This window comes from Rhinoderma darwinii, chromosome 7, assembly GCF_050947455.1.
Source record: "Rhinoderma darwinii isolate aRhiDar2 chromosome 7, aRhiDar2.hap1, whole genome shotgun sequence".
Taxonomy (NCBI): Eukaryota; Metazoa; Chordata; class Amphibia; order Anura; family Rhinodermatidae; genus Rhinoderma; species Rhinoderma darwinii.
In genome coordinates, this window is record NC_134693.1 from 119,340,117 (window position 1) to 119,366,798 (window position 26,682).

The 26,682-nt window shown below is 43.1% G+C and overlaps 1 protein-coding gene across 2 annotated transcripts in view; it reads left to right on the top strand.

Moving 5' to 3' along the window:
• The window catches only part of CACNA2D3 (calcium voltage-gated channel auxiliary subunit alpha2delta 3), a 753,617-nt gene that overhangs the window by 262,439 nt on the left and 464,496 nt on the right, over positions 1–26,682 (top strand). For both annotated transcript variants that reach the window (XM_075833901.1, XM_075833902.1), the window contains exon 4: positions 5,808–5,867. In XM_075833901.1, coding sequence (XP_075690016.1) covers positions 5,808–5,867 — 60 coding nt within the window. The remainder of the gene's footprint in view (positions 1–5,807; positions 5,868–26,682) is intronic.

The window sequence follows — 26,682 nt, forward strand, 5'->3', positions numbered from 1 at the left end:
ACAAATATTGCTGGCTGCTGAGTTCCAAAAAAAAAACAAACTACTATGTAAATAACTGTAATGTACAAAGCATATAAGGTTATCACTGACTTATTAAATCCCCTGAATTTCCTATTTCTTTTGTTTGAAATTGGATGCGGCAATCTCTAAAAAATAATTTTGTCTGTGCGGATAATCTATCCGTTCCGCCAAATATCCCGTTCACTATCAACGTTCCTATATTACATTTCCTAGTTATTTTTATCTATTTTTTCCTCTTTTCTTTGATTTTCTGCTTCATTGCATTAGATGTAAATATATAGAAAATGCATTATTTATTTTTTGCTTGACTTCAGTACTCTTTTGCTTACTCTGCAATGGATCTGCAAACAGGAAATTCAATCAGGAGATACAGTTTGACCCAGAAGCTAAAAAAAAATTGCTTCTTCCAGGTTCCAACCAGAAAACTTCTTTGTAGTCGTTGAATTATAATCTTTTGGGTACATTGATAATAAGCCTTAAAAAAAGGCTTTAATTATGTATTTTTGGGGTACTTTTATTGTACTGCATCTGTGGTACTTCTACAAAATCTAAACTAGTGTATTTTCAGAATCAGAAATTTAAAATGCTCCTATCGACCCTACTAGCTCTACCACTATTAAAGGGATTTTTCCACCAACGACTTTTTTGGAATATCAACTTTAGAATTTCTAAGGAGTGGTTTATAAATTGTTGTGTTCAGTGGCTGGCTCTGTGGACGCTGTGGCTAATACTCTTATAAGAGAAATGTGTCTGGCATTATTATGGGGGAACTATTATAATGAAGACCTTGAGCCCCAAGAAAAAAATCTATAACAGGTTCTCCTCCCACCATCTTCCAATTATAATACTGATGTTTTCTTATGTGGCAGAGCGGCTTTTGGGTCTTTTCAAACACAAGGGCCAGGTTGTGACTGCCAGCAATGTAGTCTTTGCCCTGTTTTGAGGGCACAGCAAATAGAACAGGTATGAGTGCACTGTGCCACCGGTATGGTAGTATTGTTGCTGGCATATGTGGCTGATGTTTTGTTTTTTTTGTGTCCAGTCTGTGAACAGGGAGGAGGAGCTGCCTGGATTACTTTTTCTAAGGGCATTATTGGAACTGTGGACTAATGTCATTTTCAGCTTGCCAGATTTTAAAAGCTACGTACACATTAGTAACCATTTTTTTTTTTTTTTTATTTTGAACAATTTTTTTATTAACTTTTTGAGATTGAAGCTGTATCTTGCGGTCAAAGCGAATCTGTCAGGTTAGCGGGACTGATGGCTACGGTGAACGCTGGTCCTGCATATCTCTGGCGATTATCGTTCACATAAATTTAGATCTGATTGATAATAGCAGGATCTTCCGTGTCAGAGACACATAGGACCAGCGTTCACTGAAGTCGTCAGTCCTGCAGACCTAACGGATTCGGTTTTCACCACAAGATACAGTGCAGCTTCTATGTATTCAGGATACATAGAAGCTGTATGTCAAAAAGTAATACCTTTTTTAATAAAAAAAACAATTAAAAAGTTGTTCAAAATGAAATAAAAATTGATTTATTGAAAAAAATTATTGTCTTCAAAAGTGTACATCGCCTTTAATGACAATTGGGGATGACTGCATATTGCACTCAGTGCATAATATTGAGTTCATGTGTCCTCAGAGCAAATAAAGTTTGCAAAGATCCCCGTAGTATGAAACTATATAATCAGCATCAATAAAAGTTAGAAGGGTAGCTGCTCACCTTTTGTGGATGTGCGACTAAGGGGCACAACATTGATGTAGACGTATGATTGTTTCACCAGATAGATGTTTATGCGCCATAGCTGAAAGCCTTTAACAAAGACCAACTCTCGCGTGCCTGGCCGTATATTAAATAGACAGTCCTTCGTCAGAATGGCCACCATGTACTACTGAGATTCCCCTGAAGAACCAAAGCTGTTTGGCTGTCTGAAGCCAGACCTGCCAGGGATTTCTAAAGCTGGACCTTTTTTGATCGGCAACCAAGCTTACGGATCCAATATGCAATGGTATGACAGAAAAACGAGGGGAAAAACATCAGGGTTAATAGGAAAGATCTTGAAGATATGTTAAAGTACAATTCAACTGCTTAGTAACAACGCGTTTTGGATACTTTCCTTAGGTCAATATGATTGTTGCTTGTTATGGACTGACAAAGGAGTCATTACGCCTTGGAAACACCTAGTCAGTATTCAAATTGTACTTTTAATTTATTTTAATGAATTTTAGTTTTCTCCCTTGTTTCTTTATGAGTGCATGTATGAGTCCAATGGCATCCTAATTCCACAATTTGTTCCCCTTTTTATTTACTCCTTTTTATCTTTTTATTGGTGCAGCAACCAATCAGCAATTATCTTTGAGACATTTAGTAGATACGCAATCTTTTCTCTTAAGTACAAACAGATTCTGCTCTATAGTAAGACGGGTACAGTAATTATACAAATGTCCATATCCATATCAAATAAAAGTTAATGTTTCAATAAGGGCATCAGCACAGGGAGGGAGCTATTGATCATCATATTTATGTAATAGAGAAATGCAGATTAGTGATGTCCTGCTGTTTTCTTCTCATTGATTACAGTGAAATAATGCTGTAATTGTAATTTATAATGATGTTTATAGATTTTCCATACGATGTGATATTGATCCAGGTTTCCTCTGGCTGCTTCTCATTCTTTGGTTTAAAGGTTGAAAGGTTTTAAGGCTGCAATGTCATCATTACCTATTCTTTATAATCTTCCTCGATGACGGTGATCACAGGGATCAAGGAGATCTGATGTGATGGATATAGAGAAAACTCTCTTCTGTATCATATACAAAAAAAAAATCTAAAGAAACTAAGCTGTTGGCATTACTTTAATGTACCTTCAGACATTGGCATCATTAGCCATGGGCAGCAAGGACCTGTGGGTTATGTGCCATTAACATCATAAGCTGTTGACAATATGCGGTTGCAGACTGGTTACCTACCCTGCATAGTGATGCCAGAGCCCCCCCCCCCCCCACGTGCTTCTCCATGTGTTTACCCTTCTATAACAGAGGACAGCAAGAGATGGCATATTGCTAGGATATGTCATCATCATCAGGCTGGTTGGGGACTCGACCGCTGGGATCCCCATTTATCTCTAGAATGAAGGGGCCACAGTGTGGGAGTGGGTCTGTATTGAAAGCCTACTGCAGATTGCTTGGTCAAAAGTTGACGCTGTGCTGAGAAGAAGCTGTTTTCAGCCATGGTCCTTTCCTTCTGGATAACTTGGGGGCCCGGCAGTCATATCCCCACCTTTGCAGTATTCAATCACTTGTTATGTTGGGGAATCCACCTTAAGTCATATTAGTTTATCTTTCTCTATTAAAATACAAAATATTATTAGACCAGGTGGAATTCTTCAGTATTCAAAAAGGTTTTGCTTTTTTGTTTAACACTTCTACATGTATTCATTATTCAGGGACATAGCTATAGGGCTGCAGAGGTACATTCCAGGTACAGCTCCTCTGCCGCATAAGTATACACCAGTATTATAAATGGCACATGGCAAGTGGGGGTCCTGATACAAACATTGCATTGTGCCTAAGAGCTTTAGGTCATGCCTCTGCCCTTGTTCCTTAGTTCCTTGGCGATTTGAGAAAGTACCCAAAAGCTTGTGAATGTACAGTTAGGTCCAGAATTATTTGGACAGTGACACACGTTTTGGCATTTTAGCTGTTTACCAAAACATATTGAATATACAGTTATATAATCAATATGGGCTTAAAGTGCAGTCTCCCAGCTTTAATTTGAGGGTATTCACATCCTAATTTGAGGAAGGGTTTAGGAATTACAGCTCTTTTATATGTAGCTGCCTCTTTTTCAAGGGACCAAAGGTAATTGGACAATTATCTCAAAATCTATTTAATGGGCTGCATGGCCTATTCCCTCATTAATCCATCATCAATTAAGCAGGTAAAAGGTCTGAAGTTGATTCCAGGTGTGACATTTGCATTTGGAAGCTGTTGCTGTGAACCCACAACATGAGGTCAAAGGAGCTGTCAATGCAAGTGAAACAGACCATCGTTAGGCTGAAAAAAATCCATCAGAGAGATAGCACAAATGTTAGGAGTGGCCAAATCAACAGTTTGATACATTCTTGAAAAAAAAAGAGCGCACTGGTGATCTTGTGAACTCCAAAAGGCCTGGATGTCCACGGAAGACAACAGTGGTGGATGATCGCAGAATACTTTCCATGGTGAAGAAAAACCCCTTCACAACATCTACCCAAGTGAAGAACACTCTCTTGGAAGTAGGTGTATCAGTATATAAGTCTACTACAAAGAGAAGACTTCATGAGAGCAAATACAGAGGGTTCACCACAAGGTGCAAACCATTAATCAGCCTCAAAAATAGAAAGGCCAGATTAGACTTTGCCAAACAACATCTAAGGAAGCCGCTCAGTCCTGGAACAGCATGAAACTAATGTCAACCTGTACCAGAATGATGGGAGGAAGAAAGTATGGAGAAGGCTTGGAACGGCTCATGATCCAAAACACACCGCATCCTCTGTAAAACATGGCGGAGACAGTGTGATGGCATGGGCATGCATGGGCATACATGGCTGCCAAAGGTACTGGGTCACTAGTGTTTATTGATGATGTGACTGAAGACAGAAGCAGCCGGATGAATTCTGAAGTGTTCTGGGATTTACTTTCTGCTCAGATTCCACCAAATGCAGCAAGGTTGATTGGACGTCGCTTCACAGTACAGATGGACAATGACCCAAAACATACTGCGAAAGCAACACAGGAGTTTTTTTTTAATGCAAAGAAGTGGAATATTCTACAATGTCCAAGTCAATCACCAGATCTCAACCCAATCGAGCTGCATTTCACTTGCTTAAGACGAAACATAAGGCAGAAAGACCCATAAACAAGCAACAACTGAAGACCGCTGCAGTAAAGATCGGGCAAAGCATCACAAAGTAGGAAACCCAGCGTTTGGTGATGTCCATGGGTTTCCAGACTTCAGGCAGTCATTGCCTGCAAAATATTCTCTACAAAGTATTAAAAAAAAAAACATTTTATTTATGGTAATGTTAATTTGTCCAATTTACTTTTGAGCCCCCTGAAATGAGGCGGCTGTGTAGAAAAATGGTTGCAATTCCTAAATGTTTCACAGAATATTTTTGTTCAACCCCTTGAATTAAACCTGAAAGTCTTCACTTCAATTGGATCTCAGTTGTTTCATTTCAAATCAAATTCTTATCTTTGGTATAATGAATGGAGAACTGTAAGATAATTACACTGTTTATCGACCTCAATGTCAAACGGCATCTCACTTATTCTATATAATCCAGTGTATAGTTCCTATATGACCAACTTCATATAGAGATCTTGAAATGCGGAAAAAGTGGGGACAGATCTCAAAGAGGGGAGAAGAAGAACGGACGTTTTCCTCTAAGACGTTTTATCCTTCTCCCCTCATGGAAACCATTCCCACTTCTTCTCCTTGTTCCTAACAAAAAATGCAATAGAAAAAAAGGAAAACTTAATTTAAAAAGTTTCTTCACTTAAATAAGACGCTACAGCACCATGCACAGCTGCCCAGCTGTATGAGCTGCATGCCATCACATCCAATCATATTTCTGCTTTTATTTGCCAAAGGACCTCTGAAAAATGAGAGGTAGAATCTGATTGGTTGGTATGGGCAACTGCTCCACTTTTGCAGCAGTTTTGATAACTATTGATATCTACAATTGGCATATGACTTATATAACTCCTTACTGACTCTGGTATTTCTCTTCATTTTTAGAGGCTGGTTGAAGCAGCTGAGGAGGCTCATTTGAAGCATGAATTTGATGCTGATCTACAGGTAAGTTTAATGTCATGTACCAGAAAAGGTCACTGCTTCAGATCATTGTTTATGTGACTTTTTACAGAATTCACTTTTATTAGAATTTTCTTACCTATTGACACCTTACTGACCACAATATTTTACACTCTAATATTTTCTACCCTCTTCATAACCCCTTTTTAAAAACGATCCGCCCCATTGATTAGCTGATCACCTGATCACCTGATCACCATGCAGCAGGTACATTTCCTATTTTTTTTCTTTTTTCTATCTATTCCTTTCATATTCCTTTAGTCTAAAAGTGCTTTAATATATGCTATTTTTATAACTAGTATGCAGGTATGGACTCTCATTTCAAAGGACGTATGTATCATAGATACAGCCAATGTAGCTGCTATGGGTCCCCTAGAGAGGAGGGACTTAGCCGAAGGTTCGCTGTATCCCTTATTTTAATGCATGGCGAGAACATGTCCAGGGACCCCCACTCCACAAGCCATACAATGTTAACAAACAAGGGTATGGGGAATTAACCCAAAGATCATGGAAAGAAGATAGGGGGTGGACAAGCCTTATGTATTCCTGTCCAAGGTGGTTAGGGGTGTAGGTATTAGGGCTCTTGCACATGACCGTGTGTGCCGCCCAAGTTCCGTGTGTGATCTGTGGAAAGATATGACATGTTCTATATTTCCACGGATATGAGAGTCGGGTCCGTGAGATTCACCCACTGAAGTGAATGGGTCCGTGAAAACTATCGGGTGCCAATCGGATGCCATAAAAAGTCGTGTGCGAGAGCCCTTAGCCAACGTCATAAGAGGGCCAAATTTTCATCCTCACCTCATGGGGTGAGCACTTATGGCTTTATTTATAGTTTTTCTCAGACTGTTGTCCTCAGACTTGCATGGGTAACTATAGAATGCAGTTCTCTGGTGATCTGTATGAGAGGTGCATTTTGTTTCCCCCTCAAGCCCTTAACATTTAATTTTGCTCCATCGCACAGTGTTAATTCACTCAGCTAATTTTCTTCTTTTTGTTTTAAAGCAATTTAAAAATTATCTTTCTCGGTGCCTAAAGGCGACTTATTTCCTGATGATCTTGCAGGAGACAATTATTATAAGTCAGTGTTTATCTTCTAACAGTTCACATGAGCTTTTAAAATAGTTTTTCTCCTCTAAAAATTTTTTAAAAATGAGCCATTTACATATTTTTTATCATCTGCCATTTGCAAATGCTTCTATGTTTATAATAATTTTTAAAAGCAATTTTTTAAAACAGAAAAAAAAGAGAAAACCTATTGAACAAATCAAATTAGTTGGTTTTATCACATTGATTTAAAAATATAATTGTTTTAGTGCAGTGTATAATTCAAGCACAGGTCAATTTACAGGGGACCCGTCAGGGGGTGGGGGGTTAATAAGACATTACATGGATGCTTCTCTCTACACTAAAATACAACATTATTGGTAGCACAGTATGTAGCCCACAGATAGGGGTCCATAATAGAACTGACAGGTCCACTAACCATAAGGCACCATACAGCCCCCCTGTAGATACTGTCATTCAGCCACCCTGTAGATAGTGCCATACAGCCCCCATGTAGATAGTGCCATACAAACCCCCCCTGTAGATAATGCCATACAGCCCCCCTGTAGATCGTGCCATACAAACCCCCCTCTAGATAGTGCCATACAGCCCCCCTGTAGATAGCACCATACAGCCCCCTGTAGATACTGCCATACAGCCCCTATGCAGATAGTGCCATACAACTCCCCACTGTAGATAATGCCATACAACCCTCCACTGTAGATAGTGTCATACAGCCCCCCCACTGTAGAGAGTGCCATACAGCCCCCCTAGAGATAGTACCTTATAGCCCCCCACCTGTAGATAGTGCACCCCAAACAAATACAACAAAAAAAACTTTATATTCACCTAGGTCCCATTTTCGTGACGAACTGAGCTTTTACTCAAGCCTCCTCAATGCCGACAGGATACTTGCATAGACTAGCATGATCCAGTGACTTTATCACGCCGGCCTGCGCAGTGATCCCATCCCTGCGCCTGACAGGCTGCATGCCAAAGGGCTTGTAGCCAATGGCAGAGCAGGGAGATACCTCTATGCTCTGTCATAGTGTTCAATAGTATTTGTGTCTTAAAGACGCAAATAAATTGAATGTGGTGTCGCTACCGCTGCAGCTGCCATAGCGACTGCTAGCGGCGCCACCGGGCATGGGGGGGCCATTCCAGTGCGCGGCACAGGCCCCCTCATGCCGCGGGCCCCATAGCAGCCACTATGGCTGCTACAGCGGTAGATGCGCCACTTTATCTGCTGTATCTATCTATCGAGCAATGTTCTTGTTTGCTTTCACTACTTTAATGGGTTTAAGGACAGTCCACTTGTTCACTACTGTTCTTGTAAATATTGTCCTGCCCTGAGATCACAGTACGGCAGCATTATTTTCACATGGCGTTTTGTTGTTTATTGTTCCTATGGTTCATTAACACTGATCAATTCGTAATCTTCATCTGAGTGACCCTTCAGCAACCTTCAGTGAGATTGTTGTTCTTCATCAAAAATCTCACATCTCCCTGGGCTTCAAGTAAAATAATGATGGTGATGATGATTTGGTACTAAAGTGGTATTCAGTCTGGATCAATTCCACTGTCTATGATGAATTTGCACACAGCGTAGACAAATTGTTAAACAATGGCATAACAGCTATAGGAAACGGTGGGGATTTGCTGATCCAAGTAAATGGTGCCAAAAGCTTTGTTTTTCTAAAGAAAGTGTTGGCTTCTCACTTGCTATCTATCTATCTATCTATCTATCTATCTATCTATCTATCTATCTATCTATCTATCTATCTATCTATCTATCTATCTATCTATCTATCTATCATCTATCCATCTCTCTCCAATATCTATCTTGCAGGTTTGTGGTCTTTTCAATTGCCTTACGATCAGAGATCCTGGATTACACTTACATGACAGCGGTACAAATGTCCTTAGCAAAGCTGTCTCCACTGTCTGTCCCACCACTCCTATCGGTTCATCAGTATATTATATGAGGAAACTTTGTACAATATCACTAGTGGCCCCTTTCTATTTATTATATTTTAAAAAAGAAAGAAAGAAACACTGTTTGCCCAGCACAATGTTGAATGTTTTTTTATTACCTCCTGTAAATCGCCCTTTTCTAACGGAGTCATTACCGAGCAGTGAGGTAAAGCTGTTTTGAGACAGTTGTCTGACAGCAAGTCTAGTCTGAAATTGGTCTCTCGGAGTATCTCCACACTCTCCATTATCTCAAGTACAGACAGACTATGCAGGCTGGCAAAACTGTCACCTCATTGATGATGAGGAAATATATGATGACACACGATGGACAAGAACCCAAGACCCGTGTCAGTTTTGTCTCTTACATGTGAGTTGTGAAAGTGTCAGAACATCACAGAACATTTTTGGGCGCATTTATCAATTGTGTCGTAAGAACAACACCTTAAAAAGGAAAAATTAGATGTTTAATTTATCCCAAATTCACTACATAATATATTTAGTTCAACTTGCAACATACTAGACAGATTTCTCTTCTAAGATGTACGCTATTATTTTGCACCAAAAACTGCTGTTAAAGCAAAAAAAAATTCAATACGGGAACCCCATTTTTCCGGAGAATGAGGGGACAGCTGTAGGGTAGTCGAGATTGCTGCTGTACAGGGAACTGCAAGACAGCTCCATTCAAGTGAATGAATTGTTGGGGGTCATTCCGGTCAAACCCCCATCAATCAGTATGGGACAATATATACTAGCAATATGCCATCACTTCCTTCAAGAATAGGGCTGTATGGCAACATGGAGTCGTCCACATTTCATGGTAAAATTGTGGCATTACCATCACTCACAATTCAACGTTACCCTATGGGAAAAACAAATTGCTGATGACCATGTGAGCAGCTTAAAAATCTGACATACAAGTGTTGTAACCGAGGTCTAGATAGTTTTTCATATTCAATTATATCAAAATCTTTATTATTATAAACATAGGAAATGAATATACCGGATGTATTTTATATGTTTGTATATTTTATTTAGGTTCTTAATGACTAGACTGTCACGATCTGTGGGTATGTAGATCCGCTGGGCCGTACCGTCGTAGCGGGATAGCAGCTGGTCAACAGGATACCAAGTCAAAGTCTATAGTTCGAATAAGGGTACCTGTGGTAATTCAGACAGTAGCGATGGTAGGCTGGGATGGGACCTTGGCAGCAGGCAGACACCAGGCGCGGTGTAACAAGGAAGAAGTAGTATACAGCACAACACGACTCCAACTCTCAATGGCACAGGAACAAGGTAGCACAGGATACAGGATACAGATAGCAGGAACGGGAACACTGGGAACTGGAAAACAATAAGGGACCATTTGCAAAGACTAACACTGGTAAACACAACAACACTGAGGCAATGTAGGAAGGGGCAGGGCCCTTTTTTATAGTCCAGGGTGATCATGGGCTAATTTAACATACTACGGGACACAGCAGAGCGGAGGTGAGTGCTGGCGTCTCCTGAGGAGGAGATGCGGGCCAGCGCTCACTGATCCATGGCTGCGGACATCGGGGGTGATTAATACAGAGGGTCCGCGGCCATGGGTGTCACATAGACTTTCATCGACACACAAGTTTATTTAGGTCCGGAATATAGCATGGCCAGGTAGGTTATTGCCCTTTTCTCCCTCCCATAAAGAGGCCTTTATCTCCACCAGTCCCTCATGTCCCGCATTGCTGATTACTCATTTAACATAGAGTTTGTTGTAGTCTGTTTGCCTCAGAGAGTGACAGGTTTTTGACATTAAGAAAACAGTCATGTTCCAAATTGTCTTATTAATAACTCTTGTACAGAGTGGTAAAAAAATGATTGAATTTAACTGAATTCATACCCATGGAGACGTAGTGTTCCTCTTCAGTGCATTCGTAAAGTTTTCAGACCCTTTCACTTTTTTCCCATTTTGATAAAATTTTAAAAATACAAGTTTTTCCCCATCATTCTGCACTCAATTTCCCGAAATGAAAAAGTGAAAACAGAATGTTCAAAATTTTTGCAAATTTATTAAAAAGAAAAACTCAAGGACATATGTATTTAGACCCTTTGCTATGACACATGAAAATTAGCACTGGGGCCTCCCATTTCTCTAGGTCATCTTTGAAATGTTTCTACACCTTGACTGGAGTCTACCTGTGGTAAATTCATTTGATTGGACATGATTTTGAAAGACATGCCCCTGTCTATATAAGGTCTCACAGCTGACAATACATATCAGGGCAAAAACCAAGCCATGAGGAGGAAAGAACTCCCTATAGAGCTCAGACAGGATTGTGTGGAGGCACAGATCTGGAGAAGGTTACATATAAATTTCTGCTGTACTGAAGGTTCCTAAGAGCACAGTGGCCACATAATTCTTAAATGGAAGAAGTTTGGAAAAACCAGGATTCTTCCTAGAGCTGGCTGCCCCACTATACTATGTACTCTGGCTGAGCTCCAAAGATCCTGTGTGCAGAAGGGAGAAACTTCAAGAAGGTCAACCATCACTGGAGCACTCTACCAATCTAGGCTTTATGGCAGAGCGGCCAGAAAAAAGCCTCTCCTCAGTAAAAGATACATGAAAGCCCACCTGGAGTTTGCAAAAAATCAACTAAAGGACTCCCGGACTGTGAAAAATAAGATTCTGTGGTTTGATGAAACAAAGATTGAAATTATTGGCCTCAATACTAAGTGTTATGTCTCTGAGAAACCAGGTACTGCTCATTACCTGCCTAATACCATTCATACAGTGAAGCATGGTGGTGGCAGCATCATGCTGTTGGGGTGTCTGTCAGTGGCTGGGACAGGGAGACTGGTCAGGGTGGAGGGAAAGATGAATGGAGCAAAGTATAGAGATATTTTTAATAAAAACCTGATCGTGTGCTCTGCACCTCAGACTGGGCCAAAGGTCTACCTTCCAACAAGACAATGACCCTAAGCACACAGCCAAGACAGCACAGGAGTGGCTCAGAGACAACTCTGTGAATATCCTTGAGTGGCCCAGACAGAGCCCTGACTTGAACCCAATCGAACATCTCTAGAGAGACCTGAAATTGGCTGTCCACCGACGGTCCCCATCCAACCTGACAGAACTTGAGAGGATCTGCAGAGAAGAATGGCAGAAAATCCCCAAATCCAGGTGTGCAAACCTTGTGGCATCATACCCAGGCTGGAGGCTGTTATCTCTGACAAAGGTGCTTCAACTAAGTACTGAGTAAAGGGTCTGAATACTTATGTCAATGCAATATTCTAGTTTTTCCTTTTCAATAAATTATTAAAGATTGCTAATATTTTGTTTTCACTTTGTCATTATGGGGTATGGAGTGCAGAATGATGGGTAAAAAAACTTGCATTTGTTTTTATTTTAGCACAAGGCCTCACTTGTGAAAAAAGTAAAAGTGTCTGAAGACTTCCTGAATGCACTGTACACATGATAACGTACAGTATTAGGATTTTAACTCATGTCTGCTAAACTAAGACCTCATTTACATAAAGTTTTTGACCTATGCTTAATGTGTATATCGGGAAAGCTCCCAGTGTACATGCTAAACATTTTCATAGGACTCCTTTAGCTTGACAGAGTCCAAAAAGAATGTCCTTTTGGCCTTTGTCGGCCTGGTGTACATTGTTGTACTTTTTTTTTTAAAGTATGTAACAGCGTTGTAGAATACGCTATTCCATACAACAGGATCCCGCGAAAATTTCTTTACCACGTGGTATATGTTTTTTAACATGGTAGCCAATGGGTGACTGAAGCCACTGTATGGCATACGTCACAGGCGTCTGTTTAACATATACGCCTTGGGGTTTTTAATTGCTTTTCATGACCTATACGTTAAACAGATGCCATAATAGTCTATGGGTGATGGATGACTGACGGATGCCTAACAATGGCATCTCTCACACATAGGTTAAACAGATGCAATAATAGACTATTTGCAACAAAGTGGTCATGTTTAACCTATACCATTATTTTCTATCGGTGACCGTTACAGCCTATGTCATTAATAAGTTGGAAGCTTTTCTCGGCGTAAATGTTAAACATAGGCCAGAAATGTGATGTGACTGGGGTCTTAAAATCATGAGTATAACAGAGTAGCCTCTAGCAATTAGTTACCACAGACTCGTGCTTATGGGAATCCATGTGGGAAAGGACATCTGTTCCTTGAGGTCAGTTCTGGATTATTTATTTATGTACCAGCAATGTAGCTGTATGCAGATCACCGATCTACTTAAAAATACTTAATTTTATTCACCGCCATTTCTGGTAAATTTTTGGGTATTGTGGAGTACAAGCCCCGTTTCTGTATACACTCACTGTCCAGGGATAATGGCCCAACTCAGGTATTCCCTAATGGGATTCATGAAACATGAATAGCGCTATCCATCTCTACAGGTTCTACAAGCTGGGAGGAGGAAACCAGACAAGGGAGGGCTTCCCCCGTAGTCGGAGGGTGAACAAGAAATACGCATTCTTGACCCCCAAATGAGCTGCATGTAGTGCTATAAGCCAACACACGGAAGGGGTTAGTACAGAGAATCGAATTGCTTGTATTTTCTCTTAAATTAATACTTAATCAGTGGCCAAAAATAGAAGATTAAAACTTAGTTATTTAAGAAACGTTTGGAAGGGACCTGATTGTGAATTTTGCTATAGGAACTCATCTTTTCTATGAATGTATCTGCCCTTGTGTTTTAGTTTTGTCTACATACTAAATCTTACCAATATCTGGTGATACTTATAAAAACCAAGAAGATTGTTTGTTTTATTCACTTGAATTGATTCTCCTATAGGATCCAACAAAACTATAAGGGGAATGGTTTCACTTGATTATTTTGTGTTGAAAAGTAATGACTAACTGCAGGTAGGAAACCACTTGAGAATCCCATGTGGCGTACTCAACTCTATTATTTTACTGTTGACAACTAAAAAAGTTCCCAAAAAAACCTAACAAATGAATTCCATGTTTTTCAAGTGTATTATTCTCCATGACTAGAATCTGTCACCTGGAATCTGATTTCTTCCATTAAATTTAGGGACGTATGGAGTGAGTACTGAAGATCATTATAGTCTGTTGAAGCTGAATTTTTATGTCAGTAGTACAGATCTCAAATGCATAATCGTAGATAACATACAAATCCAGTTATTCTTTTTAATTCTATCAATTTGATTATTTATAGGCATTTTCTTGCTGCTCACCTAACTTGCTAGATGAGGAATTAGTGAAATCTAGAGGTGGCTACATAGTTCAATGTGAAATGTTCTTAGATTACAGATAGGAAAAGAATTGAACATTGCATAAAAAAATGTTTTACTTTAGGCTAAAAAAAAAAGGTAGTTTTCCTTGATTTTACCTACTTTTTAAACACAAGTTTCAGCATCTATATCAAGTTGATAGAGTGGCTGTGGAGATGCATACATAGCTGTATTTGTGTGTATAATATTGCTCTTCATATCTAAGCCTCAAGCGGTGCAATAGAGTTGTCATCTGTCATGAAATCTACTGCCCTCTAATAATGACTCTGCTGACCCTGTCCCAATCTACACAGCAAAGCAGTAAAGTATGCTTCAGAAAACAGAAAATGTCAGCCTCTTATTTGGATCTAATGCACAGTAGCATACAGATTAGAATTCAGGATTATTTTTATATGGATAGTCACATAATATGTAAATAATACAAATAATTCATTTTCTGATTGTACATTCCTTTTAAATATGTCACCCCCAGGAGTCCAAAGTTATTTTTTGTGGTTACCGGTGACTCTTAGAAACCCAATAACAAAATAGTATTTCTCCTGTCAGTGCTTGTTCCTGATCGCCTGTCACAGACAGGCAAGGAGTTAATGTTCCAGCTTGGAAATCCTCATCTGAAGCCTCAAATCTACCTTCCCCAGCAAAGTGCTAATTTTCTTTTTACAGTTTACAGTCTGTGCTTATCATTCTGTTCCTGTATTACTAATGCAAGTCTCTTTTTTCTGTCCAAACCATCTCTCTTATCTAAGCTAATAATTATATTTATTATGGTACTCCAGCATTGGCATGTGCATCTAAGTATGCATACAGGAGACGCAATTTAAGTCATTTCCTCACAGCGAGGGATGTGCAACGGCTTTTATTCCCCCCTCCCTCCTTTTCTTCATAGAGACAGTGATAGATTATGAGCTATAAAATTCTTTGTTCTATGTTTCTAGAGGCAAAAAATGGTTTACAGTATCTCTTTAGCGCAAAAGCCTTGAATTCAGGATTATACTCAATATTTCTTTTAGACTATCCTAGAAAGTTGAGAATAGGGTATGGTTTGAATATACAGTATATACATACATTATACGCCGTGATGGACATTTATTTGTTGCAAATATTTTTATTCCTGTGCTGAAATACACAAATTATGAAAAGTATAGGGTGCCAGTTTTTTGAAAACTCCTATATTCATCACACTTAGGCTACGTTTACATGGGACGGATACGCTGTGTAAAAGTATACAGTGTATCCGCTCTGGTGGCTGCAAGGAATTTCGGTCGAAAAACCACACCAAATTGTAAGGTAAGGTGTCTCGCTGACGTCCTGAAGCCCGGCCTCCTGGGAAGACGTTTCATCCCATGTGACCGCCACAGCCTGTGATTATCTGGAGCGGTCACATGGGACTAAACGCCATCCCAGGAGGCCGGCCTGGATGAAGTAGCCACAAATTCTGGGTAAGTATAAGATTGAAATTTTTTCTGGGTTGCGATTTTTGCCTTTCCGCCGCATAAATTGCAACATCTGCTATTTGTTGCGGGTTTTACCTTCAATCAAATTAAGTGCGATAAACAAAAAAGCAACAAATACAATTGAAATGCTTCATATTAAAAACTGCACTGCATGTCAATTTCTGAGCTTTTTCCGCTTATCTATGCAGCGTGTGGATGAGATTTGTTCAAATCTCATTCACTTTGCTACTACTCTATTATGCTGCAGATTTAATCTGCAGTATTTACTCTACGTGTGAACTTACCCAGGGCCGGCCTTAGGGGTGTGCGACCTGTGCCTACGCACAGGGCGCATCACTCCAGCAGGTAGAAGGGGGTGCTGCGTTGGCTCCCTTCTCCTGCTTGTTTCAGAAGCGCCCGGGCTTGGCGACTCAGAAGTCACCTTTCCGCCCGGGCGCTTCTTCACTCAGTGGCCGGCGCTACCGCTGTAGCAGCCATAGCGGCTGCTAGCGACGACACTAGAAGCCACTGCGGCTGCTACAACGGTAGCGACGGCACTATAGAAGAGCAGGGATGTAAAATACGCCCCGTCGTAACAGAACACCGTTTTTCAATGGCCAGATGTTTGTAGGCGTTCTGCTTCTGATTTTTCAGCCATTTTTCGGGACATTTGCGGCCCAAAAAAAGACTGAAAACTCTACATGTGCATGTACCCAAACACTGATGGCCGATTCTAAAGATATGTCATCAATGTTTAAGTCCCAAAAAACCCTTTATCTTAATTAGTTATCACAGTGTACAAAAGACACAGGTGAACGATAGACTCAGCTCTGCTACATCTGTAGCATTTCCAAAATCTTTTGGGGACAGCCTTTGGGCTCGATTTACACATGTAATCTGGGATGCAGTTTTTGGTGATTCTATGATAATTTTATTTTTTTTCTTGTTAAAGCTAGGAGTGGATCCAAAAGGAAGGAGAGGTATAAGGAGAAGCAAAGCCAAAAACTGCACTAAAAACTGCAACAAAACTCCATGTGTGATTCCAGTCTTAAAGGGGATAGGTGATAAATATCTGATCTGTGGGGGTACAACTGCTGGGACCCCACGGATTCAGAGAATGGGCTTACCTTGCCGTCCCTGTGAGTCCCATATGAATGGAGCGGTGCACATGCTCGGTCACCGCTCCATTCATTTCTTTGGGGCTACCGAAGATATTCTCAGCAGCCCCCTAGCTATGAACTGAGCGGTGGCCGAGCATGCAAAGTACTGCTCATATGGGACACACATCTACAGCAAAGTAAGACCGTTACCGGGATCTATGGGGGTCCAAGCGGTTGGAACCCACCAATCAGATATTTTTCACGTGTCCTGTGGATAGGTGAAAAATATTGATCATGGGAAAACCCTTTAGGCCATGTGTTGAGGGGTGAATAATGAATTAGCTTGTCTGTGTATCTCTTTCTATTTCGCCTGCTGGCCAGCAAACCTTTGTCTCTGTCCACTATTATTTCTACAGACAAACTGAGTCAGCATTCCCCAATAACACCCAGCATTACCTGCATGTGACCAAACCTGAATGGAAGGTGTGGTGGGTTTATATAGGAGGCACTTGATTAATGGCAGGTGAGGCAGAGCTGCAGCCACATAAAGTATATCATACCTCCCAACCAGTGGCGGATTATCATTAGGGCGTTTCGGGCGGTCGCCCGGGGCCCAAGGCTGCCAGGGGGCCCAAGGCTCCCAGGGGGCCTATGACCGCCCGAACCCCCTCATGCCCAGTGGCGTCGCTAGCACCGGAGGGAGCCCCGGTGCCAGGACCGCACCTGTCAGGCGAGGGGAGCTTCGCTTCTACTTAGCAGCCGTGGTCTGTGCTGCTTTAGAAGCTCCCCCTCCAGCCCCCCTTCCCTGCTCTAAACATCTCTCCTCTGCTGCTAGCTGTCGGGACATGGGGAGGGGAGACTGTCGGCGGGCTCTGTGTCGTGCTGTGAGCAGAAGAGCTGTGGTGAAGACATAAAAGGTAAGTGCATTTGTGTTTAATGTCCATATTCATGTATGTTTAATGTCCATATTCATGTGTTTACAAGGTGTACTTTGTGTATAATGTGCATACTCGTGTATAATGTGCCTACTTTGTGTATAATGTGCATACTCGTGTGTACTTTGTGTACTATACATACTTTGTGTATAATGTGCCTACTTTGTGTACTTTGTGCATAATGTGTGTACTTTGTGTACTGTGCGTACTTTGTGCATAATGTGCGTACTTTGTACTGTGCGTACTTTGTGCATAATGTGTGTACTGTGCGTACTTTGTGCATAATGTGCGTACTTTGTGCATAATGTGCGTACTTTGTGCATAATGTGCATACTTTGTGCATAATGTGCCTACTTTGTGTACTTTGTGCATAATGTGCGTACTTTGTGCATAATGTCCTTACTTTGTGCATAATGTGCGTACTTTGTGCATAATGTGGTACTTTGTGCATAATGTGCCTACTTTATGCATAATGTGGTACTTTGTGTACTGTGCGTACTTTGTGCATAATGTGTGTACTGTGCGTACTTTGTGCGTACTTTGTGCATAATGTGCGTACTTTGTGCATAATGTGGTACTTTGTGCATAATGTGGTACTTTGTGTACTGTGCGTACTTTGTGCATAATGTGGTACTTTGTGCATAATGTGGTACTTTGTGTACTGTGCGTACTTTGTGCATAATGTGGTACTTTGTGTACTGTGTGTACTTTGTGCATAATGTGTGTACTGTGCGTACTTTGTGCGTACTTTGTGCATAATGTGCGTACTTTGTGCATAATGTGGTACTTTGGGTACTGTGCGTACTTTGTGCATAATGTGTGTACTGTGCGTACTTTGTGCGTACTTTGTGCATAATGTGCGTACTTTATGCATAATGTGCGTACTTTGTGCATAATGTGGTACTTTGTGCATAATGTGGTACTTTGTGTACTGTGCGTACTTTGTGCATAATGTGGTACTTTGTGTACTGTGCGTACTTTGTGCATAATGTGTGTACTGTGCGTACTTTGTGCGTACTTTGTTCATAATGTGCGTACTTTGTGCATAATGTGGTACTTTGGGTACTGTGCGTACTTTGTGCATAATGTGTGTACTGTGCGTACTTTGTGCGTACTTTGTGCATAATGTGCGTACTTTGTGCATAATGTGCGTACTTTGTGCATAATGTGCGTACTTTGTGCATAATGTGCCTACTTTGTGTACTTTGTGCATAATATGCGTACTTTGTGCATAATGTGCGTACTTTGTGCATAATGTGCGTACTTTGTGCATAATGTGCATACTTTGTGCATAATGTGCCTACTTTGTGTACTTTGTGCATAATGTGCGTACTTTGTGCATAATGTCCTTACTTTGTGCATAATGTGCGTACTTTGTGCATAATGTGGTACTTTGTGCATAATGTGCCTACTTTATGCATAATGTGGTACTTTGTGTACTGTGCGTACTTTGTGCATAATGTGTGTACTGTGCGTACTTTGTGCGTACTTTGTGCATAATGTGCGTACTTTGTGCATAATGTGGTACTTTGTGCATAATGTGGTACTTTGTGTACTGTGCGTACTTTGTGCATAATGTGGTACTTTGTGTACTGTGCGTACTTTGTGCATAATGTGGTACTTTGTGTACTGTGCGTACTTTGTGCATAATGTGTGTACTGTGCGTACTTTGTGCGTACTTTGTGCATAATGTGCGTACTTTGTGCATAATGTGGTACTTTGTGTACTGTGCGTACTTTGTGCATAATGTGTGTACTGTGCGTACTTTGTGCGTACTTTGTGCATAATGTGCGTACTTTGTGCATAATGTGCCTACTTTGTGCATAATGTGCGTACTTTGTGCAAAATGTGCCTACTTTGTGTACTTTGTGCATAATGTGCGTACTTTGTGCATAATGTGCGTACTTTGTGCATAATGTGCGTACTTTGTGCATAATGTGCCTACTTTGTGTACTAGTGTTTAGGTAGTGTTAGCAATAGTTACGGCGCGGCAGGGTGGTGGTGGAGAAGGGGGGCCCAAGTTTGGGTAACAGCCCAGGGCCCATGGTCTTCTTAATCCGCCACTGCTCCCAACCGTCCCGGATCCGGGCGGTCTGCAAAATGTCCAGCTGGGCGCTGCAGCTGTATCAAAACAGAGCTGTATCAAAAGAAGGCAGGAGTCTTGCGGCGGTGTTCTCACTGGGATCGATGCCGGCACGAGAGTGGACCAGTCCAGTCACCTGACCTGTCACCTGACCTCACCGGTCAGGTGACAGGTCAGGTGACTGGACTGGTCCACTCCCGGGCCGGCATCGACAAGAGTGAGAACGCCGCCGCAAGACTCCTGCCTTCTTCTGACGGTGAGTGAAAGCAGAGCGTAGAGTGGCAGCGGTAGGGCCGGCTACCTCTTATAAGGGGGTTGTGTTGCGCTACCTACAGGGAGCTATCTACAGGGGGGCTGTGTCTGGCGCTATGTACAGGGGGGCCTGTGTGGAGCAATCTACAGGGGGGCTGTATCTGGAGCTATCTACAGGGGGGCTGTGTGGAGCAATCTACAGGGGGGCTGTGTCTGGCGCTATGTATATGGGGGCTGCGTGTGGCGCTATCTACAGGGGGGTTGTGTGTGGCGCTATCTACAGGGGGCTGTGTGTGGCGCTATCTACAGGGGGGCTGTGTGTGGCGCTATCTACAGGGGGGGCTGTGTGTGGAGCTATGTACAGGGGGGCTGTGTGTGGCGCTATCTACAGGGGGGACTGTGTGTGGTGCTATCTACAGGGGGCTGTGTGTGGAGCTATGTACAGGGGGGCTGTGTGTGGAGCTATGTACAGGGGGGCTGTGTGTGGCGCTATCTACAGGGGGGACTGTGTGTGGTGCTATCTACAGGGGGGCTGTGTCTGGCGCTATGTACAGGGGGCTGTATCTGGAGCAATCTACAGGGGGGCTGTATCTGGAGCTATCTACAAGGGGGCTATGTGTGGAGCTAACTGCAGGGGGGCTGTATCTGGAGCTATCTACAGGGGGCTGTGTCTAGCGCTATGTACAGGTGGGCTGTGTGGAGCAATCTACAGGGGGGCTGTGTCTGGCGCTATGTACATGGGGGTTGTGTGTGGCGCTATCTACATGGGGGCTGTGTGTGGAGTTATCTACAGGGGGGCTGTGTGTGGAACTATCTACAGGGGGCTGTATCTGGAGCAATCTACAGGGGGCTGTATCTGGAGCTATCTACAGGGGGGCTATGTGTGGAGCTATCTACAGGGGGGCTGTATCTGGAGCAATCTACAGGGGGGGCTGTGTCTGGCGCTATGTATATGGGGGCTGTGTGTGGCGCTATCTACAGGAGGCTGTGTGTGGAGCTATCTACAGGGGGGGCTGTGTGTGGCGCTATCTACAGGGGGGGCTGTGTGTGGAGCTATCTACAGGGGGGCTGTGTCTGGCGCTATGTACAGGGGGCTGTGTGGAGCAATCTACAAGGGGGCTCTATCTGGAGCTATCTACAGTGGGGCTATGTGTGGAGCTATCTACATGGGGGGCTGTGTGTGGAGCTATGTACAGGGGGGCTGTGTGGAGCAATCTAGAGGGGGCTGTGTCTGGCGCTATGTACATGGGGCTGTTTCTGGAGCTATCTACAGGGGGGCTGTGTCTGGCGCTATGTACATGAGGGCTGTGTGGAGCAATCTACAGGGGGCTGTGTGTGGCGCTATCTACAGGGGGCTGTGTGTGGAGCTATCTACAGGGGGCTGTGTGTGGAGCTATCTACAGGGGGGCTGCATCTGGAGCTATCTATAGGGGCGCTGTGTGTGGCGCTATCTACAGGGGGCTGTGTGGAGCTATCTAAAGGGGCCTGTATGTGGAGCTATATACAGGGGGACTGTGTGTGGAGCTATCTACAGGGGGCTGTGTGTGGAGCTATCTACAGCGGGGGCTATGTGCGGAGCTATCCACAGGGGGGCTGTGTGTGGAGCTATCTACAGGGGGCTGTGTGTGGAGCCATCTACAGGGGGGCTGTGTGTGGCGCTATCTACAGGGGGGCTGTGTGTGGCGCTATCTACAGGGGGGACTGTGTGTGGCGCTATCTACACCGGGCTGTGTGTGGAACTATGTACTGGGGGGCTATGTGTGGCGCTATCTACAGGGGGGACTGTGTGTGGCGCTATCTACAGGGGGGCTGTGTGTGGAGCTATGTACAGGTGGGCTGTCTGTGGAGCTATCTACAGGGGGGCTGTGTATGGCGCTATGTACAGGGGGCTGTATCTGGAGCAATCTACAGGGGGGCTGTGTGGAGCAATCTACAGGGGGCTGTATCTGGAGCTATCTACAAAGGGGCTATGTGTGGCGCAATCTACACGGGGCTGTATCTGGAGGTATCTACAGGGGGGCTATGTGTGGAGCTAACTACAGGGGGGCTGTATCTGGAGCTATCTACAGGGGGGCTGTGTCTGGCGCTATGTACATGGGGGCTGTGTGTGGCGCTATCTACATGGGGGCTGTGTGTGGAGCTATCTACAGGGGGCTGTGTGTGGAACTATCTACAGGGGGGCTGTATCTGGAGCTATCTAGAGGGGGGCTGTGTCTGGCACTATGTACAGGGGGGCTGTGTGGAGCAATCTACAGGGGGGCTGTATCTGGAGCTATCTACAGGGGGGCTGTGTGTGGTGCTATCTACAGGGGGCTTTGTGTGGAGCTATCTACAGGGGGCTGTGTGTGGAGCTATCTACAGGGGGCTGTGTCTGGCGCTATCTAGAGGGGGCCTGTGTGTGGAGCTATCTACAAGGGGTTGTGTGTGGAGCTATCTACAGGGGTGCTGTGTGTGGAGCTATCTACAAGGGGGCTGTGTGTGGAGCTAACTACAGGGGGGCTGTGTGTGGAGCTATCTACAGAGGGCTGTGTGTGGTGCTATCTGCAGGGTGGCTGTATGTGGAGCTATCTACAGGGGGCTGTGTGTGGCACTATGTACAAGGGGGCTGTGTGTTGAGCAATCTACAGGGGGCTGTGTGTGGAGATATCTAGAGGGGGCTGTGTGTGGCGCTATCTACAGGAGGCTGTGTCTGGCGCTATGTACATGGGGGCTGTGTGTGGCGCTATCTACATGGGGGCTGTGTGTGGAGCTATCTACAGGGGGCTGTGTGTGGCACTATGTACAAGGGGGCTGTGTGTGGAGCAATCTACAGGGGGCTGTGTGTGGAGATATCTACAGGGGGCTGTGTGTGGCGCTATCTACAGGAGGCTGTGTCTGGCGCTATGTACATGGGGGCTGTGTGTGGCGCTATCTACATGGGGGCTGTGTGTGGAGCTATCTACAGGGGGCTGTGTGTGGAACTATCTACATGGGGGCTGTATCTGGAGCTATCTAGAAGGGGGCTGTGTCTGGCACTATGTACAGGGGGGCTGTGTGGAGCAATCTACAGGGGGGCTGTATCTGGAGCTATCTACAGGGGGGCTGTGTGTGGAGCTATCTACAGGGGGGCTGTATCTGGAGCTATCAACAGGGGGGCTGTGTCTGGCGCTATGTACAGGGGGGCTGTGTGTGGAGCAATCTACAGGGGGGCTGTGTGTGGAGCGATCTACAGGGGGCTGTGTGTGGCGCTATCTACAGGGGGGCTGTGTCTGGCGCTATGTACAGGGGGGCTGTGTGTGGAGCAATATACAGGGGGGCTCTGGTGGATGATTTTTCCATTGACCGGTGGCAGAGTTACACAACTGGAAAAAAAAAATCCCCATCATGTAACTCTGCTACTTGTCAATTGATAAGTCATCAACCTTATTGTTCTCAGCCTTTTGGTTTGTCCTGCAGCTGCTGCTGCCGTGATGAGCAAATGTTATACCCAAGATAGGAAAAGTAACACAAAGAAGATATAACCTGAAATATAATATCTGTGATATCCAGACAGTCTAGAGATCCGCAGTGAGAATGTGCGCTTTTTATTTGCAAAAGGGTCTGGCCGTGATTTGATGTGTTTATGCGGGATATTTGGCGTGGTTAGGGGCGTGGCTTAAAATGTCCCTCTTTTCCGAATTCAAAAGTTGGGAGGTATGGTATATGTATTTTTCTTTTGTATGATTTGGTTATGTGTATAGAGATTGTAAGCTCCTTTTCTTTTTAAAAGGAAACATGAAGTATGGAATATGTATAATATGTGGTTTGTGTATAATATGTATGTGTTTTGAAATTGAAACACAAATGTGTTTGTCCCTTTAAGACTGTAGAATCTGGGAAATATAATATTGTGTATTTAAGTGCACCCAGAGGAGGGTGGGACAGGTTCAGTTCAGAACATATGAGCTGAGGATTGGGGTGCTGCTCGATATGAAGGCAGGTGCAATTCAACCCCTAATGTACCTGCTTTTTGTTGTTGTTTTATTTTGTATTTGCTCAAAATAAATACGAGTGTTATTTGCCAAATCCTGAGTGAGGACTGTTTATAACGGCAAGAACACCCACACCCCCACACCATGTAATACAGTTTTTCACTTTTTTTTGCATAAAAGCAAGAGTTCAGTGACAAATTCAGCTCTACTACAGCAGAATATCATTACATATTAGTAACTACAGGCTGTATAACTTGCTACAACTATACCTATGACTTTACACAATGTCAATGCGGTATTACATAGTGGCCTTGCACTATTGTAACATAACATTAATGATCTTGCTGTCGAGTCTACTCTACATCTGGCTACAAGCCGTTCACATTCTCTGCAAGTGTAAGGGCTCGTCCACACGCTGTGGAATTGCTGCATTTTTTCTGTCCACAATTCCGGACGGAAAATACGCAGCAATTCCACTACGTGTAGACAAACCCTAAACCCTAACAGATCACTCAGTCACTTGTTTGAGGGTTACTAGCCCATTAAGGCTATGTTCACACGGGGTATTTTGCCGAGTTTTTTTACGCGGAAACCGCGTCGCAAAACTCGGCAAAAACGGCCCGAGAACGCCTCCCATTGATTTCAATGGGAGCCGTCGGCGTCTTTTTCCCGCGAGCAGTAAAACTGCCTCGCGGGAAAAAGAAGCGACATGCCCTATCTTCGGGCGCTTCCGCCTCTGACCTCCCATTGACTTCAATGGGAGGCAGGAGAAAGCGTATTTCTCGCTGTTTTATGCCCGCGGCGCTCAATGGCCGCGGGCGAAAAACGGCGCGATAATTGCCGCGAAAATCGGCGTGCAGGGAGAGGAATATCTGCCTCAAAGTTCCAAACGGAATTTTGAGCCAGATATTCCTCCCCCAAAATACTCCGTGTGAACATAGCCTAAGTGTTAATGTTTGCCGGCAGAATACCGCTCATTATATGGCGTGTCAGGTTCCTGTAGATTAATGCTTTGCTAGTAATTGCTGCGCCGGCATGTTTAGGTTCACTGAATTGAGACAGAATGAGCCCGTGTATTGTACGAAAGTTAATTAAACAAAGTAATGATTTTTGTTTAAAATTTTGCGGGAGCAGAGAGGTCATTTTACAGCATCCAGCGTCCGTATGAATCGCTCGGCCATGTCATGTGACTCTGTAACGTCCCCTCGTCCATGTTGACTACAGCTAAAAATTGCTTCTGTAACTAATATTAAACCCTCGACTTCTTTTTGCCGATTTTGTAAAAAATGTTGTTCAAAGCAAATCCAAATTCCTTATTGCACATATCGGAAAAAAAAACCCTATTAAAATCCAAGTTCATTGGACGCATAAACATCCCTTGAATACTATCATTTGACTCATGACAATGCTTTTGCTGTAAGGTTCTGCTCAAATCATGTTTAGGATTTCCCATAGCACGACTTTCTAAATCCTCTTATCAAACCGAAACAGCAAATATTTCTATAACTCAGAATTTCTAAGTCAATATAAAATTCAAAATGTATGAACATTATAAAAGGAGAAGAAAATCTTTTGCCTTGTTAACATCATCAACAGACACTTGGAAATGTCAAATCTTGACAAATCCATTTGTGTTAGATATTTTACATTTAATTACTTTGCCTTTTGGTTTTAAAAAAAAATGGAATGACAGTAATTCGGTCAATGCAACCTATCACCACTAGATGGCAGAAGCGAGCTGCAGTTTCTACACTAAAAGTTTTTGTACAATCCAAAAAGTAAGGTCAGATTTATCAAGGAAATTGCTCAGTAACAAATTAGTATTTGGATTTGTATGTGGAGCTCATTTCCTCCCTCACTAAATTTAAAAACATCACATTAAAATTAAAACTGCATCAAGTGCTTTATAGTGTAGTATTGTTTGCTGACAAATGCATATCCCAATATTAATACAATAAGGCCCAGTTCACACAGAGTTTTCTGCAGGCAGAAAAAATTAGCCTCAAAATTCCCTCAGGAATAAAGGAAATGCCACGTTCCCACAAGCGGCTAACTTTTCCTCAGGAAAAAAAAAATGTCTCCGCCTCTCATTAAAATCAATAAGAGGTGATTTCGGCCATTTTTTGGCGCTGTTTTCGACGTGGTTTCAGCGTCAAAATCAGTACCAACAAACTCTGCGAACTAGGTGTAACTCTGCTCAATTGCAACAAGCACAAGACTTGTAGTGTAGTTATAATGTGTGTGTCTGCAACTTCTACCCCCATTGTTGGTGCCTTTACGCAGACGGGTAACCTAAATAAAAGTATGTGCGTAAGTTAAAAGCAATGTCCTGAAGAGCTGCTGTACGCAGCCCTAGATTGTATGAAGAAAACCACCTTGTAATATCTTGTTCTTCATTGAAACACTGCAACATGTTTTGGGGGTTGATTGGACTATCCCCTTCCTAAGGTAGTACCGCGATTTAACCACAAATGCGACCCCAGAAAACTTGTATGGCCGTCCCACTCGTAATTTTTAGACAGTTTTTCCCATAAGTTTGAAAGACCCGGTGGCCTAGGGTAGGGAAAGGTATAAGTGTAAATTTACTGGTGGTCTAGGATAGTGAAGTAGTCATTGTTAAGTTCAGGTTGCTACTGTGGGCTCCGCCCTTGAGGAGCAATCTAGAGAATGGGAGCCCTAGGCAGTTACCCAGTTTGCCACCCCCTCAAAACCCGCCCTATCTGGCAGTATTTGCCGCAGCTCTGCAGGACC